Source organism: Alnus glutinosa, chromosome 12 (assembly GCF_958979055.1).
Source record: "Alnus glutinosa chromosome 12, dhAlnGlut1.1, whole genome shotgun sequence".
Lineage (NCBI taxonomy): Eukaryota > Viridiplantae > Streptophyta > Magnoliopsida > Fagales > Betulaceae > Alnus > Alnus glutinosa.
In genome coordinates this window covers 24375338-24390991 of record NC_084897.1, presented here as the reverse complement: position 1 = coordinate 24390991, position 15654 = coordinate 24375338, and the positions used below count along the sequence as shown (strand labels likewise).

The 15654-nt window shown below is 35.9% G+C and overlaps 1 protein-coding gene and 2 long non-coding RNA genes across 4 annotated transcripts; 2 read left to right on the top strand and 1 right to left on the bottom strand.

Annotated features, from left to right (window-relative positions):
- The first annotated feature begins 5639 nt into the window (after positions 1 to 5639).
- On the top strand, positions 5640 to 8168 carry LOC133852256 (uncharacterized). Its single transcript, XR_009895908.1, has 2 exons — positions 5640 to 6110; positions 7736 to 8168. It is a non-coding gene; the product is annotated as an uncharacterized LOC133852256 (long non-coding RNA).
- A 185-nt stretch (positions 8169 to 8353) lies between these two features.
- Positions 8354 to 10606, bottom strand: LOC133852384 (uncharacterized). Of its 2 annotated transcripts, none has more exons than XM_062289130.1 (3): positions 10302 to 10606; positions 9098 to 9217; positions 8354 to 8902 (listed from the first exon to the last, which is right to left on the bottom strand). In XM_062289130.1, exons 1-3 carry the CDS (start codon positions 10308 to 10310, stop codon positions 8555 to 8557), a joined length of 477 nt encoding a protein of 158 aa, XP_062145114.1. In that variant the 5' UTR covers positions 10311 to 10606; the 3' UTR covers positions 8354 to 8554. The 2 variants fall into 2 exon arrangements, with proteins under 2 accessions (XP_062145114.1, XP_062145113.1); XM_062289129.1 differs by having other exon boundaries at positions 10406 to 10606.
- Positions 10607 to 11431: 825 nt separating this feature from the next.
- On the top strand, positions 11432 to 14833 carry LOC133851064 (uncharacterized). The gene is made up of 4 exons (XR_009895733.1): positions 11432 to 11609; positions 13180 to 13271; positions 13967 to 14102; positions 14176 to 14833. It is a non-coding gene; the product is annotated as an uncharacterized LOC133851064 (long non-coding RNA).
- The last annotated feature ends 821 nt before the right edge of the window (positions 14834 to 15654 follow it).

Here is a 15654-nt window from a genome sequence, read left to right as displayed (position 1 = left end):
TCCACTACAAAACAAAACTTTTTCAATTTTCTATAAAACATTCTCAAATTTATATCACATCAATCACTTCTTACTATACAACATACAAATATTCCACAACACAATTACTTACCAACACAATTACTTATACAACATATTCCACAAATATTCAATCACTTCTTACTTCCGCGTGTACGGTCATAATTGGCAATTTGGCATTGCTGTCGGGAAAAGTTGCTCCGATCAATCAAATTAGCCGCGGTGAAAGATTCTTTGGTATTTTTTTTAAAATTTTTTTTTAATAATAATAAAAAGTGGTTGATGTAATATAAAGTAAAAGATATTTATGTATAAAAAAGGAAAATTTTGTTTTGTGTTAATTTTTTTATTTGAATATAATAAAAAATGATTAATTTGATATAAAAAGTAAAACAAAATGATAATGCTCTTAAGCCTAATTAAAGGCGAACAATATACTAATAAGAGCATTTTCAGCAATTTTTTAACTATTTTTTTAAATATAGGAACAAAATTATTTTTTAGTTCCATATCAAAAAACATCTCATAGCAGCTTTCTTTCATTTTTCCCTATATCATTAAAATATTATTTTTTTAAACTTTAACTTTAATTAAAAGTAGAAAATAATTAAAAAAAAATAAAGTAGGAGAGAGATAATATATTTTTGGAATAAACAATTTAATGCGAAGTGAATAGTATTTCTCAATGCATTGGGAATCACTATTTACTTTCAGGGAAATAAAAATTTTAAGAAAATTATTGTAGAGAGATTTTTATAATTTTTCTTGAAACTTAAGGAACAAATTCGTTTAAGAAAAGTGGATGTGAATGTTCTTGGATTAGAGTTAAAAAGCCTAAAGAGAAAAATCCAATCAACTTGGGAAGGGATACATACGGATAATAATATGCTCTTTGATTGAGAGAGTGCCTACAAAAGAAGGCTTGCAATTTAAGAATTATAGCAAAAAGTTAAAGGAGTAGCTGTCCAACCCCAGCAATTAAATCTTAAATTACATCGTCGGTGGGGATGGATTGGAGGAACCTAATATTCTCTTTATTTTTGTTTCATACTAGCTATAATATTGTATTTTCCTTTTCTATATATATATATATATATATATATATATGACCTTACGTATACAACAACAGTCAAATACCTCCTATTATTATAATTGATTGAAATCAAAAGGAGAAGACGGGTTTCTTTTCGGGCCTTGATTCATGTACAACTCCACCCCAACTCTTACACAACTCCAAGGCACATTGGAGTGTGGCTCACATAATGGGTCTCATCCCAATGTACCTTAAAGTTGTGCAATAGTTGAATAGAAGTTGTAATTTTAACATTTTCTTTTCTTTTCATACGTCCCAACTAATGGCAACATGTGAACAGAAGAAGAAATAAAAAAAATTACCCCACGGGCCCAACAAAAAAGGTCAAATATAAAGGGATTATATAATATAATATAATATTTTATTTTATTATATATTATAAAAATATATTTCTTTACATTATGGAGTCTATTTTGCATACATCTTCCTTAAGTTGGATTGATTAATTCACCATTGATAGTTTTTTTTTTCTTTTTAAATTACGGGTAGATGGAGCATGCCAACCCACGGGATGTGAATGCAAGATGGATGCTAGAATGCAAGAAGCATTTCTCATGTTTTTATCTCACTTGTTTGGTATGACATTGTCTGTCATTGTTTAAAAATAAATAAATAATTTAAAGGCTGATTGACAATATCATATTAGTAAAGCGAAATAAAAAGTGTGGTGTATAATATTACTCAAAGGAAAAATTACTATGTACAACAACATATGAGGGGGATTAGGACTTGAAACGAAGAGGATTCACTTCGTTATCTAATTTTGTTTTGTCGTATATAATAATATATAGTGTTACGTTATTTAAAATTTTTGAATGACGTGACAACATATTCATCCGGAAGCAATATATACATCATTAGATATGTGAAAAATCATATTGACTAGGGGTGAAAATGTGGGCGGATAAAAACTGCTTGCATCCACTATTCGGACATGCGGATAACAGATGTGGTTATCAAAACCTATTATCCCGTATATACGGATGTGAATAGCGGTTTTAGGGTATGCGGATACGGTTAATAACCGCACCCGCATTCCCTTTTATATATAATATATATTTAATTAAATTCACTAAAATGAGGTTGTTTTGAATTTGATAAGTTTATGATCCTTAAGTTATGCATTATAGGTTTTTTTCACTAACATCTTAAAGTCACACCTCACTGTATTTACTTTTTCTTTTCTTTTCTTTGGGCAATTCAAAACCGATTATTCTAATAATGACAATCTATGGTTGATAATCGTGAATTATGTAACAAATGAAATCTTAATTTATTTAAGCTTTCATATAGTAGTAACTGCATTATTTAATATTGCATATAGATTTAGATAGTAATTCAAAATATTTCATTACCTCATATACGGATAACGGGTAAAAACTGCACGGATGTGAATAGTAATCACATGATGTAGATGAGGGCGTGGATACCTGAAATAACTGCATTATGAGGATGCGAATAGTGCAAATAACCGCATCCGCTTTCGCATTTTCACCCCTAAATTATTGACCATGAAATGATTCATTGGATCCTACACTAGATAAAGGTCCCCTAAAATTCCCTTAAATTGTTGGAGCATGCAATTTAAGGAATTCAGCCCTTCTTTACATCGAACAATCTCAAATATGTCATGTTAGTGTCTATTAAAATCTTGAATTTCACTAACTAGTTTTAAAACATTTATGCCAAAATTAAAAAAGTTTAAAAGTACTCCCCCTTTATTTTAGCCAAAAACCACACGCATTTTTGCTTACCTCCACCAACTTAGAATCTAGATGATGCAAGGACTACAAATATCCGTCGTATTGACGCCATCAAAGTTCAAACCCAACAACTATTGACGCCATCAACCCTGCCTCGAGGAGTGGTTGCACAACTATGTTTAAAGAAATGGGGTAATTTTTTTTTTTTTTCGAACAGGATAGCATGTGCTACCATATATTACTGAACGTCTCAAGGGCAAGTACAAGGATAGAGGTACAAGACCTCCCCTAAACCTTAAGTCAGAAACAAGTCTGACTTGAAGCAGTTGCCTAAAGACAATACACAAATATTACAAGAACACCAAATAAATCACCTCTTTACAGTTAAAGCCCATACAAACAACATAAGATGACTGACCTAGTCTACCCCAGACACCAAATAAGCCCATGAACATTTGTGCATTACAAATAGATAAACTGTGATCCACAGTAAACACATGAGGTAATTACTTGTTGAAATATGACAGAGTAAAACTTTGACCCAAAAAAGAAGAAACAAAACTATAGGAAACAAAAGTCGTTTATATTAATTAGATCGAGAATTGATTAAATAATTAAGTGTATATTCAAATCTTTAATTTCATTAACTATTTTTAAACATATATGCCAAAATTTTAAAAAAAAGTTTAAAACTACTCTCTACTTTTTCTTTTTCTTTTTTGGTTAAATCACCATTTATCCTAAAAGCTTATGCTGATAGGAAGATGTCAATTTAAGAGTAATACTACATATCATCCTTATGTCCACCTTTTTGTCCCCTCCCATAATTGATGTGACTCTTAAAATCACCATTGGATAAAAATTCAATAGTGGTCTATCATAAATTCAATAGTGATTTTAAGAGCTACATCAATTATGGCGGGACAAAAGAGGGACACAAGGGTGATATGTAGCATTACTCGTTAATTACTTAATCAATACTTTAACACTTCTCCCTCACCTGTGAGTTTAAACTAACTATTAATAGGTGAGGTCAACACGTGGTTTACAATTGAAAATATGGTGAATGATGGAGTTAAGGTTCAAACTCAAGATCTTTGCCTTTGATACCATGTTAAATCACAATTTATTCTAAAAGTTTAAACTGATAAAAAAAAAAAAAAAAAATTTAGTCACTTAATCAATACTTTAACATATTTTAGGCAAAAATCACCAATAAAAATTATTTCCACCAACTTAGAATCTAGAAGATGCAAGGACTGCAAATAGCCATCGCATTGACGCCATCAAACCCAACAACCATTGATTGCATCAAGGCTCGAGAGTGGTCGCACAACTATGTTTATATAAATGGAGTAATTACCTATTAAAATATGACGGAGTAAACGTATGTGACCCGAAAAAGAAAAAACAAAACCATAGTAAACAAAAGTTGTTCATATTAATTAAAATAATCGACTAAATAATTACTATTTCATTTGAAATAAGTGATGAGATTGAACGGTTTAAGTTACCAAGCGCATGAAAGATTCAAAATGCTGCAATTCTATTTTAAGTTGGTCACACTTTGAATACACCTATAATTTTGAGTTCACTGATTTCGTCAACAGAGCAGGTAAGTCCACTTTTGGAGCTACTAGAAATAAATACCTGCAGGCTGACCATGACTCTGACATGCCTTCAATTTTATTATTTTTGCTATGACTCGAACATGCATGCATTTAATTAAATTATAAAGTTAATTGTCTGGCTCATGTGGAATTAGTGAACACCTCTAATCTAATCGCGTCAAGGAGACCAAAAAACAACAAGTGGAACTTGATTTTAATGTGGAGGCTAGGCTTCATGACCATATATGGTTTGTACTCGTTAAAATGCTCCTATAATGGGTATAATAAGAAAAATTGACTAATTCTATCGCTCCGTTTGTCAATTGTTTTTTCTAAGAAACTTTTTAGCTTTTGTTTGAAAAAGTGTTTTGACATGATATGCATAAAAGTGAAAAATAATTTAAAGTTTTTTGTATTATAAGATCTATTTGAGTTTACGATTTTGAAATCGTGCAATTTGAAAATAACAATTTTAAAGCATTAAATTTGAAATAGCAGTAAGATTACAATTTAAGCTTTAAAATTATATTTTAGCCTTTTAAAAAGCGTGCGATTTTTTTAAAACATGCCCATTGACTAGAATTTTAAAACCGTAATTATTACAAAACGTACTCCGAGCAACCAAAACTTGCTAAAAAAAACAAAACCAGAATTTTGTTGTGGGGTGAAGCAATGAGCATAATATGCTAATAATTAAGCAAAGGCTCGTGATTTAGACCACACTTTCCTCCAAAAATGAACATAAGAACGATCAAAGGCTCAAAGCAATTCTTCTCTAGTTCCTATGTTAAATTAACCAAGGAAACTTTAGTTTGCTATACAAGTCAAAAGTTTGCTTCCCTGTAATCAGCTACGAGCTTATCATGATGAACCTAGTTAGCTACCAACTATAGCCTTCTTTTTTTTTAATTTTGAGGAATGCTACATATTATTCCCTTGTCCTTCTTTTGTCCTCCTAAAATTGATGTGGCTCTTAAAATTACCATTGAATTTATGATAGATCATTGTTGGATTTTGATCCAATGGTGATTTTAAGAGCCACATCAATTTTAGGAGGATAAGGAGATAATATGTAGCATTCCTCTTTAATTTTTCTCTCTCTCTTGGGAAATGTTAAACATGAGACTTTCTTCCGTCTCATGTCCGTCCCTTTCCAGCGTGGCAATGACAATTTATTAAAAAATTGTAATCATTTGGGAAAGAGAAATACTGAGACAAACCCAACCCGCACATTCGACATTTTCCCCCCAAAATTTTTCCCCATTTCCGGTTGATCTCCTCCTTTTCCGGCGCTCCGATTTTTCCCCATTTTCCGGCAGATCTCCTTCCTTTTCCGGCGCCGACCGCGAAATCTGCCCATCTCCACCGCTGACCGAGCTCCCCCCTTTTCCGGTGCCGACCCGCGATCTCTGCCCGTCTCCACCGCTGACCGAGCTCTCCACTTCCGGTGCCGACCGATCTCAGCCCGTCTCCAAGATCTCCACTTCCTTCTCCAAGATCTCTGAAATTAGGGACTTGTCAAAGACCCAGTGCCAGCTTCTAAAATTAAGCACACAACAACTAAGACCCAGTGCCAGCTTCGCTTTCCTCCATTTGCTCCCCATTTTTCGCTTTCAGATCTCAAACAAGCAAACCCAGAACAAGAATCCACAAAACCGAACCCAGGTTTACTTCCATTTGTACCAGGTTTGAAGCTCTCTTACTTCTTATTTCATACTTCATTTTACTCTGGCATTGTTAGAACAATCTTAAAACCTGTTGAAAGATTGCATGAAAATTATATCAACACAGAATTTCATTTTAGTAAGGTAGAATTACAAAATATTAAAGAGTGGAATTTTAAGCAAGAAGCCAGGAAGAAGAATTTAACTTTGCCTGCATATAGTTTTAACTGTACTGATATAGCTATTATATATATATATATTTATGTTTGATTTACTTTTTGGTACACAAGATTTATACATGCAAATTAATTAACAATTTGGATTTGTAATTAAATTATGTGATTACAGATCATGTAAATGATGTTTTTGTTGTCTTTTTTTGGTTCTTGAAGATGCTCGCCGGGTGTTCGACAAAATGTCTGAACTGAATTGTGCTTGGTTTTGTTGTTGTAGAAAAAGTTGTCACATTGCTAGTGTTTAAGTTTAATCCACTTCATTTGCAGAAAAACGAATCTGTAAAAATCTACAATTTTCTGCAATCTCTTACCCTCTCAAAACTTTAAGCCTTTAATCTTATACAAAAAAACTTTAAGCCTTTTCTGCAATCCCTTTCTGTTGATTTTTTGTTATCTGATTTTCTGGTATTGAATTTTCTGTTGATTTGGTAGCTCATTTGCTTTTTTTTGTTAATGTTTCTGTTAACCAAAAGAACTCTAGAACTTACTTGAATTAAGCTTGGTGAATTGCATTATCACTCTCTCTTATTGCAAGCCAAACTAGTTGTCGAACATTGTGCGAAGAATCTACCACCGATCTATAGGGGCAGTGTTGATGACTTAACTCAAGTTATCTGCATGGTAGAGTGCATGTTTCAATGTATACAACAGGATATAGCATCCAAGCCTCACATATTTGGTCTTTGAAATGTAAACACACGGCATTGGGGTGTTGATTGTGAAGCATTTGCTGGTTTTACCTTTCCTGGATCATCTCCTCCAAGAAGTACAAAATAAATAAATAAGAAAAAAATGAGTACTAGGTAGAATAACCTCCTCTTAGAGAGAGAGAGAGAGAGAGAGAGAGAGAGAGAGAGAGATTAGTTCCTCCCTGGATCCTCGGATCATTAGATGAATTCTATGCTTTCCTAGGGATTGTATCCATTGGCATTAAGGGAATGTTATTAATTGTATGGCCTTCCATAGGTACTAGTGTCATGGGGTAAATTTTCTGTTTACTGTCTTCTTTGGTTCTGATTGAATTCTTGGGGTGAATATCGCCCGCAATGTTCCACCATATGGGAGAGTGGGCTTTTCACGTTAATTATTGTTAACGTGAATACTTTACAGACAATTTAGTGTCAGGATATAGCTTGTATGGCCCTAGATCGAACTGATAGACAATTTCATGTACCCATACAATGCTCAAACCTTACCTTATTTTTGTCCTAGTTCGAAAGCATGTACCCATAAAGGTTTTATATCCATTTATTTGTTGCATATATATGATATGTTTTATTCCCTTGATTTGTAATGGAATTCTTCTAAATTCTAATTGATTGTTTGTTTATATTGCCTTTGTTTGGACACATAAATTCTTTTTTTTTTTTTTTTTAATTTTTTATGTTTTTCATCCTTTTGGTTCTCACAGCAGCTAGAGGGAGAATAATTGCAAGGAAGAAGAAGCTTACGGTTGCTTGGCTTGTTAAGCCCTTGATGGAATTCTTATATTTCAACCAATTCTAGATGTTGGCCATTGTTGATTACTGCTGGAGGCTGTTGACACCTCAATTTAAGCTAAATGCCTGAACCTAATTCAAGTGCTAGATTTTGCTACACTAATGTTAGTCTAATGGGTAAAGTGGATTAGGTACTGTGAAAAAGCTTCTTATGTGGTCAAGTATAGCAGCGTTCTTTGTATCACAAAAAAATATCATGGCATTGCTATGGAATCCAGCTAAAGACTTATTATTAGCTTATTTTCTTCATCTTTTTTAGAGTTTACTGTTTATTTGGAAGGATTCTGGAATTGTTGATTTTATGTTATTACAAATAAAGACAATTATAGCAGGATCATTATTATATCCACGCTGTGAATAATTCAAAAATAATCGAAAAAGGCAAAATAATATATGATCCAACTTTTGCAGCTAACATGATATATTTGTGAGAAATTACATGAAAAAGACCTTAATTAATTCCTTAGAAGTCGAGACGTATAAAGCACAGAATGGTAAGATTATGGGTGTTTTCTCATTAATTAATCAATATAAGAAATGTTAATAACAGATTGATTGTGTAGAGACCCAATTCTACAATCCTTTCCTGAAAGAATAAAAAATAATAATTAAAAAAAAAAAAGAAGACATTCCTCCAAAACCCTAACATGTGATTGCATGCACTTCATCATCTTCTTTTCTGCTGTTTGCATCGGTCACTTCACTGGAGCAAACTGATCCAACAGAAATCTTCATCTGCAGACGGATTCTTCTTGAGCAGTGCCTAGAGATCCAAAATTGTTCAAAATTGGTTGTTGTTGAGGTTGTCGGGTCCTAATCTTGATTCCGGTTCCGCCAACAGGAATGCTGCCATTGTTAACGCGATTCGTCTTATCAGCTAGTTCTTTCAAGTTGAGCGCACTGGATGAAACATATTGCACCGGATTATCCCAAATGTCCCACTCAATCTTCCTATTAAGTTCTTGGTCAACAAGTGGAACATGAGCTTGGGAAGATCCAAATAAAGGTTGCATTTGCAATAACTCCCTCTCATCAACATGTCCATTGAACCATCCAGAAGCTCCCTTCTCAAAATCACGCTGACAATAACAAACCAACATGTTAATTTTAACGTTAGAATATTTCATTAGTCAACTACATCAAATGGTCATAAAAGCAAAATAAAAATACCACTGCCAGAATTCAAAGATAACGCAATCTGCAGTCTAAACTGGAAACAGCCAAGGATTACCAACAAGGTGGCCAACACAATACAGAAGAGTTAATTTGTTTACCTGTACTTGAGCCATTTCAGTAGCTGTAGGAGAGGACCCAGTATTCTCCACTTCATCATACTTTGAAACGTCTGCCTTTTCCTCTTGCTTTCGAAACAAGCGACACAGAACAAAAGGACTCTGCATAATATAAATGAATTTGAAAGCTGGGTGTCATTAATGATTAACACTATTCTCATCATGCTCACACAATCTCCAGCCTAGATTAGGAATAAAACTTCGTTTTGAAGTAACTAACCATGAAAAAGAAACAATAGTCACTCTAAATGCCAACCAAGCAAAATTAAAATGGCCAGATATAGTGCAAACAAAATGTAGCAGAATTGCTACAATCAATTTAGTCAGTGTCAATGCAAAGCCCCCAATGCTTCAAAGATTTCTGTGACGGGCTACTAGCACTTCATTCATATAAGCAATGTGGAGCAAGAGTTGTGTAATTTTCTGCAAATTATCAAAACAAAACTAACTACAAGGACATCACACCAGATGAGGAGAAAGTCATAAACAAGCTAATCATTAAGCTTATTGCATTGACAATAATCAAAAAGATGAAGGTCATGATTGTAGACCAAATCCAAGTTAGAAACCCTTAACTGCATATAGCAAAGATACACAAAAATTTAAGCCTGGCCTGATGGTGATGTAATGGGCAATTCCATCAAAGAATAATCCATATCCAATGAGAAAAGGTTACGTCTAAGAAATCCTCCACATATCAGTATCATCCTATTCAGATATGATGAAATATACACGCTTAACTTAACGGTTAAAACTGCATATTGTGCAATCCATGACATTCAATCATCAATATTGATTCCGAAACATAAGCCAATCAGGCATAATTAGAGGGACCTTAAATGTACGTAAATCATCTTATTCCCTTGCTTTAATTTTAAGCGAGAAGGTCACCATCAATTATCTTTTCGCATTTATTTTTATTTATTAGTTTACATCTGATTCACAAGTATTATTAATAAGCAAAGCAAGAACATTGACCTTGTACCTAAGAAGTTTCCCAAATCCGGATTCTAGATCTGTCTCCTCACTCAAATCAAACTCCTAAAGTTATGCCGAAACTCACGTGAAAATACATCAGACCCATATTAACACACCTACAATAAGACATCTTATCTCACACTCACGCACACACACACATGCCAAAGCCTGTCATTTTCCATATCAAAAGCATGTATTAAAAACTCACCTCCAACATTCAACAACAATCAAAACCCAGAATCAAAAACCAAGAATTGTCCTCAAAACATGAATACAAATGCACATCTATCAACCCAGCAGCTCAGATCTGACTCTTGAGGAAAAATGGAAAATGAGATCCTTGCGGAGCAACGGTGTCGGGGACCACAAATAGCGCATTGAGAGAGAGAGAGAGAGCTGGGCAAGGGACGGTGTCGGGGAAGCGGGGCGCCGGTCGTTGGGCGGCAATCGGTCGGTCGGGGGTCGATCGGTCGGTGGGGAAGGGATGGTGGAGAGAGAGATTTGGGAAATGGGGGGAAATGTCTGAAATGAATCTCAAATGTCGATCCCCCCAGTTTTCAACCTTTTTTTTAAAATAAAAAATAAAAACAAAAAACAAAAAGCCACGTTGGAAAACCGACGGAAGAGAGACGGACGAAAGTCTCATGTGTAGAACAACTCGATGTTGAGATATGATCTACACACTACTCTTCCACAACACTTTCACAACACGCCTACGTGGCATTCATATTTTATTGTTTTTTTTTGTACTTTCGTTCACGCTCTGCTAGAAATGATCTATACACTGAAAATCCTCAAATTTCAAATTTCCCACGAAGACATCTCTCTCTCTCTGAAACCTCTCTCTCTCTCTCTGAAATCTCTCTGCCCGTGAAGATCTGATTTTTCTCCGTGGAGCGTCGTCCGTCGTCCGCCTCCGGTCAGTGACGTCGCCGGCTCTCTCCCAGCCACTCCGGCATATATCTGCTCTCCGGTCAGTGACGTCGCCGGCTCTCTCCCTCTCCCCGGCATATATCTGCTCTCCGGTCAGTGACGTCGCCGGCTTCGTCGTCCGGCGGTTCCGTCGTCCGGTGCCCTTCTCCGTCGTCCGTTGTCCGGTGCTTCCGCTCTCTCCCTCTCTCCGTACAGATCTGCTCTCCGGTCAGTGACGTCGCCGGCTTCTCTCTTGGCGGTAGGCGTCCTCCGTCGTCCGGCGTCCCCACTCCGTCGTCCGTTGTTCGGTGCTTCCGCTCGGTCTCTCTCTCCCTCTCTCCGTACAGATCTGCTCTCCGGTCAGTGACGTCGCCGGCTTCTCTCTTGGCGGTAGGCGTCCTCCGTCGTCCGGCGTCCCCACTCCGTCGTCCGTTGTCCGGTGCTTCCGCTCGGTCTCTCTCTCCCTCTCTCCGTACAGATCTGCTCTCCGGTCAGTGACGTCGCCAGCTTCTCTCTTGGCGGTAGGCGTCCTCCGTCGTCCGGCGTCCCCACTCCGGCAGATTTCGTCTCAGTCCAGCTCTGTCTCCGGCCGGCCACGCTAGGGGTGATCTCCTCTCCCCTTTTCCCAGCTCTTTTGTTTTGCATTTTGATTTATTAAAATTTTTGGGTTGTTTTTCCATTGCACACAAGGTGCTTGATAAAATGCTCCACTGAGCTGGCTAGTAGATTTCAGACATGTTGTAGATTTTCGTGGATTTGGACTAATTTACTGGCTAGTAGATTTGTTTGTTTGTAAAATGGAAGGAAGAAAGGCCTTTGCTCGACATCATTTGAGCAATGATGGCAGAAATTTTGTCAATGATAATAATGATAATGCACTCATTCTCTTGCATCAAAACGTGTTCATGTAATCACGGGGAGTGTAGTCCATTGGGGATCCATTTGTCTCAGGTGTTGTAAAAAATTTACAGAATTTTTTTTTTTTGTTTCTTAGAAGGTTTGGATTTAATTTTTGGGTTAAGTACCTTTTTATTTTTGGGTTAAGGTTTGGAAACTTGTGGAGGTGACCTTGGTGGGATGATGAGCTCAGAGTGGAAAAATAACCTCGATGGCTGTTCGTTAGGCATGGAGGGATAGAGATTGAGCTGTTTAGGTTCGGCGAGCATTCTGATGAGTTCTCTTTCCTCTCTCATTTCTTTCACTCTTTGCAGCTGCCTGAACCTCTCTTGCAAGAGAGCAATGGAGGAGGAGGAATGAATGACAGAGGAATCCTGCTCTTCCCTACCCATTTGAGAAAGTAGCTTCTTAAGGAGTTCTGAATAGCTTTAGGCATACATATATATATATAGGCAATTGGGTATTGTAAAGATCGTTCTTTTGAATTAAATTTAAGCGAGTGTAGTTGTTCGATAAATTTTAAATGATTTGGAAAAGGAATGAGAATCGGCAGCTAGGCTGTAAAGTCCAAAGAGAAGAGGTTGTGTGGCCAAATCTAAGGAGGTTGTTTGTAGTGTACGAGAGGAGAGAGGCAACAGCATTGCTAAAGAAGAAAAGGGTTTTGAGAAAAGTCCAAGAGAATGTTGAAACTAGCTCATGGAAGGGTGTGTTTGGAGGAATATTAAGTTGGATGATATCCCCTCCCTCCGCACCCAAAACTCTATTATTTTCTTCCAACTCTTCGAAGTTTGAAAGACGGGTTGAGAAGACATGTTTACATTGATTGATAGATAGAGAGAGAGGGCGTGCAATTAAAAATCTCCATTTTATCCATTTGCATTGGGTATAGAAATGCCCAGTTTAAGGGATCGGAGTGGCATGGCCTGAATTAAATAAGTGGGGATGCTATAATGCAATGCAAATAAGTGTTTATATGGGCCTTAGCTCCCACTACAGACATTTTGATTCGGAACTCTCACTGTCTCTTTCATTTTAATTTGTTTTTTTACAGTCTGTGCTTTGATATGGACAGTAGTGAAAAGCCAATGAAAAAGATTAGATTGATTCTATGAATCCATTATGACAATGTATTTTATATTGAAATTTGAATGATTTCTTTTGCACTTGATTAGATTGATTTTTGGGTTGTTTTTCCCGTGCACACAAGGTGCTTGATAAAATGCTCCACTGACCATTTTTATCTTCTCTTGTTATACATTTTCTCTCATGCCAAACAGTACCATTTAATTTCCAAGGATCATCAACTCTGTTCTGTTGCTAGGAGCGCTATTATGTAGAGAGGAATTTGTTGGGGTACTGTACGACCAAGGTAAGTAAACTCATGTACATGGAACTAGGCACAATTTTGTTACATGAAATTAGGCACAATTTTCTCTATGTTATGTGGGCTGGATTCTTTAGGGGGAGACCATTGGAATAATGACAACAAATTGGTCCTTTTTTTAAAAAAAAAAAAAAAAAATCTCTGGGAATCATGCCGGCCCTAGCTTCGACCCTAATTAGTCTCCATTAATATATATATATGCATTTGGATTATTTCAAAAATTTCCACTATATATATTGTAAGCATGCCTTTTTATTTCCCCCCCTCCATATTTCAGCTAAAACGATGAAAAGAAAGACAAATGCTGTCTTGGATTCTATGTAATAATTAAGAGCTTTGTTCGGAGAGCTTAATTCCCAACTCCCAAGTTTCTGTAGTGGAATAAATTCTTGCCCAACTGCAGAAGGGGTTATGGCTAAAGGTCGCCCAGTTGTCTCTTAAAGTTAAAACTAAATTATTGAATCATATTGTTTGAATTTGTTGGTGGTCTCTAATTCGGTTTGAGGGGAAAAAAATTCGGTCTTTCGTTTGTTGTTGCATAGTGTTAGTGATTTTGCTGGTTTCGATTGTTGGATGATGTTGATATATATGCTTGGTTCTGATTTAGTTTTAGGTTTTAAATAATATTCATATGTGTATATATATATATATATATATATAATTTTTTTTTTTTTGGGTAGGCTCGAAAAAATGTCGGTAAATAGTGATGCGTCAAGACCCCCTCCGTTATGTTACTGTGGAGTGCGTGCACGTCTAAGGTACTCATGGACTAGTGACAACCCCGGACGAAAGTGGTATGGCTGTATAAAGTATAAGGTAATTTTAAAATTAATTAATTGTGACTTATTCTTTTGTTAGTGGTTTATGACATTTGTTTGTTTTCACACAGGAACCTGGGGATTGTGATTTTTTTAGGTGGGCTGATAACGACATGACTTCTTATGAGAAGAGATTGGAGGAACATATGAGAGACATGGAGGAAGGGAGACGGGCTGATATTGAGAAAGTTGAGAAGATGACAATGGCCAGTATTGACAGACTTGAGAAGCTGATTGAAACAAAACACAATGAACAATATGCTAGACTTCGGTTGGAGTTGGGTCTGCGTCAAAGTAATAGAAAGATGTTTTGGGTAGCAGTAGTCGTAGTCATTTTGGGCCTTGTAATTTATCTCAGTGGTTATAGTGGTTCTAAAGTTAGCTACTTGATGTTAGAATGAAAAGATGGATACAAGAAGGTTGAAAATGATCATTGTCAAATATTTTATGTTGTATCCAGTTGAACAATAGAAATTCTGAATTTTAGTTATGATGGAAGTTGATCTGTAAAATCAGTGTTTGTAGATGGGTATTGATACTTTAAGTCATTTGATGATTGTCAACAAGCCCTATTTATTAGGAGATTCATTAACAATTTCAGCTGATTCATTAGAGTTCTCCCTTCCCTGGGACCTTAGCTTTAAGGGCCATGAATTCTACCTAAGTTTTGTTTGTATGCTTTAGCAATACGGAGTGTTGACATGGCTTTACCTCTTAATTATTACTTAATTGCTGTCCTTCCAATTGAAAATTTCTGCATTTTGTTTTGGTGACACTCCCAATCCCTCCCTGACCCTCAAATTATGAGATATGCTTCTTCATCAAGCATTGCAAGTCGGGGCAATTTCTCTCAGGTGCACCAGGTATTGGAGTCTGCCATGAGTCTTAAAGATTCCAATTAATGCAGGGTGACAACTGATTCCAGTGTGAGTATTAGGGCTTCAAACGAGGTGAGCTAAGCAAGCTTTTACTTGTTTGAGCTGAGCTAAGCTTGATTCAAGCTCAAAGTTTCATGTTTAGGATTAACTTGAGAAGTAATTAATGAGTTTGAGCTTGGGTTGAGCTGGGCTTATTTTGATAAGAGAAGTAATTTCAAGCTTGTGTTTCACTTTAAGCTTGATTCTTTCAACATTGATTTGAAGCCTGAAGTCAGACATGCATGTTTTAAGTTTAGAAGGACATTCAACAAACTTTTATGTTCATCCAATGAAATGACATTGTTAAATATAATTTTAATATCCCTTATAGTGTGTTGTGTGTGCGCATGCATATTTCCTCTTCAGGTTATTGGGCAAATTTTCAAGACTATAGGAAGTTGTTAGCAAGCTTGCTTGCGAGCCTAATAACAAACTTTGCATTGCTCAAGCTTGGCTTGTTTTTAAAATGGGCCAAGCAACCAAGCTTAAGTAATAATAGATCTAAGGAAAAATAAGAGTGGGTTTACTAATTCCATACTTCTGTTAAGACAAAATTCAATATAATAATAGATCTAAGGAAAAATAAGAGATATATTAATATCTGCAATATGAAATGAAAAATTTACTGGGCAC

Coding starts and splice junctions, on each gene's coding strand:
- LOC133852384 (XM_062289129.1), bottom strand. CDS start 10,471: ATGCGCTATTTGTGGTCCCCGACACCGTTGCTCCGCAAGGATCTCATT. Junction 9,218..10,405: donor TTTTCCATTTTTCCTCAAGA/GTCAGATCTGAG, acceptor TATATTATGCAG/AGTCCTTTTGTTCTGTGTCG. Junction 8,903..9,097: donor CTGAAATGGCTCAAGTACAG/GTAAACAAATTA, acceptor TGTTATTGTCAG/CGTGATTTTGAGAAGGGAGC.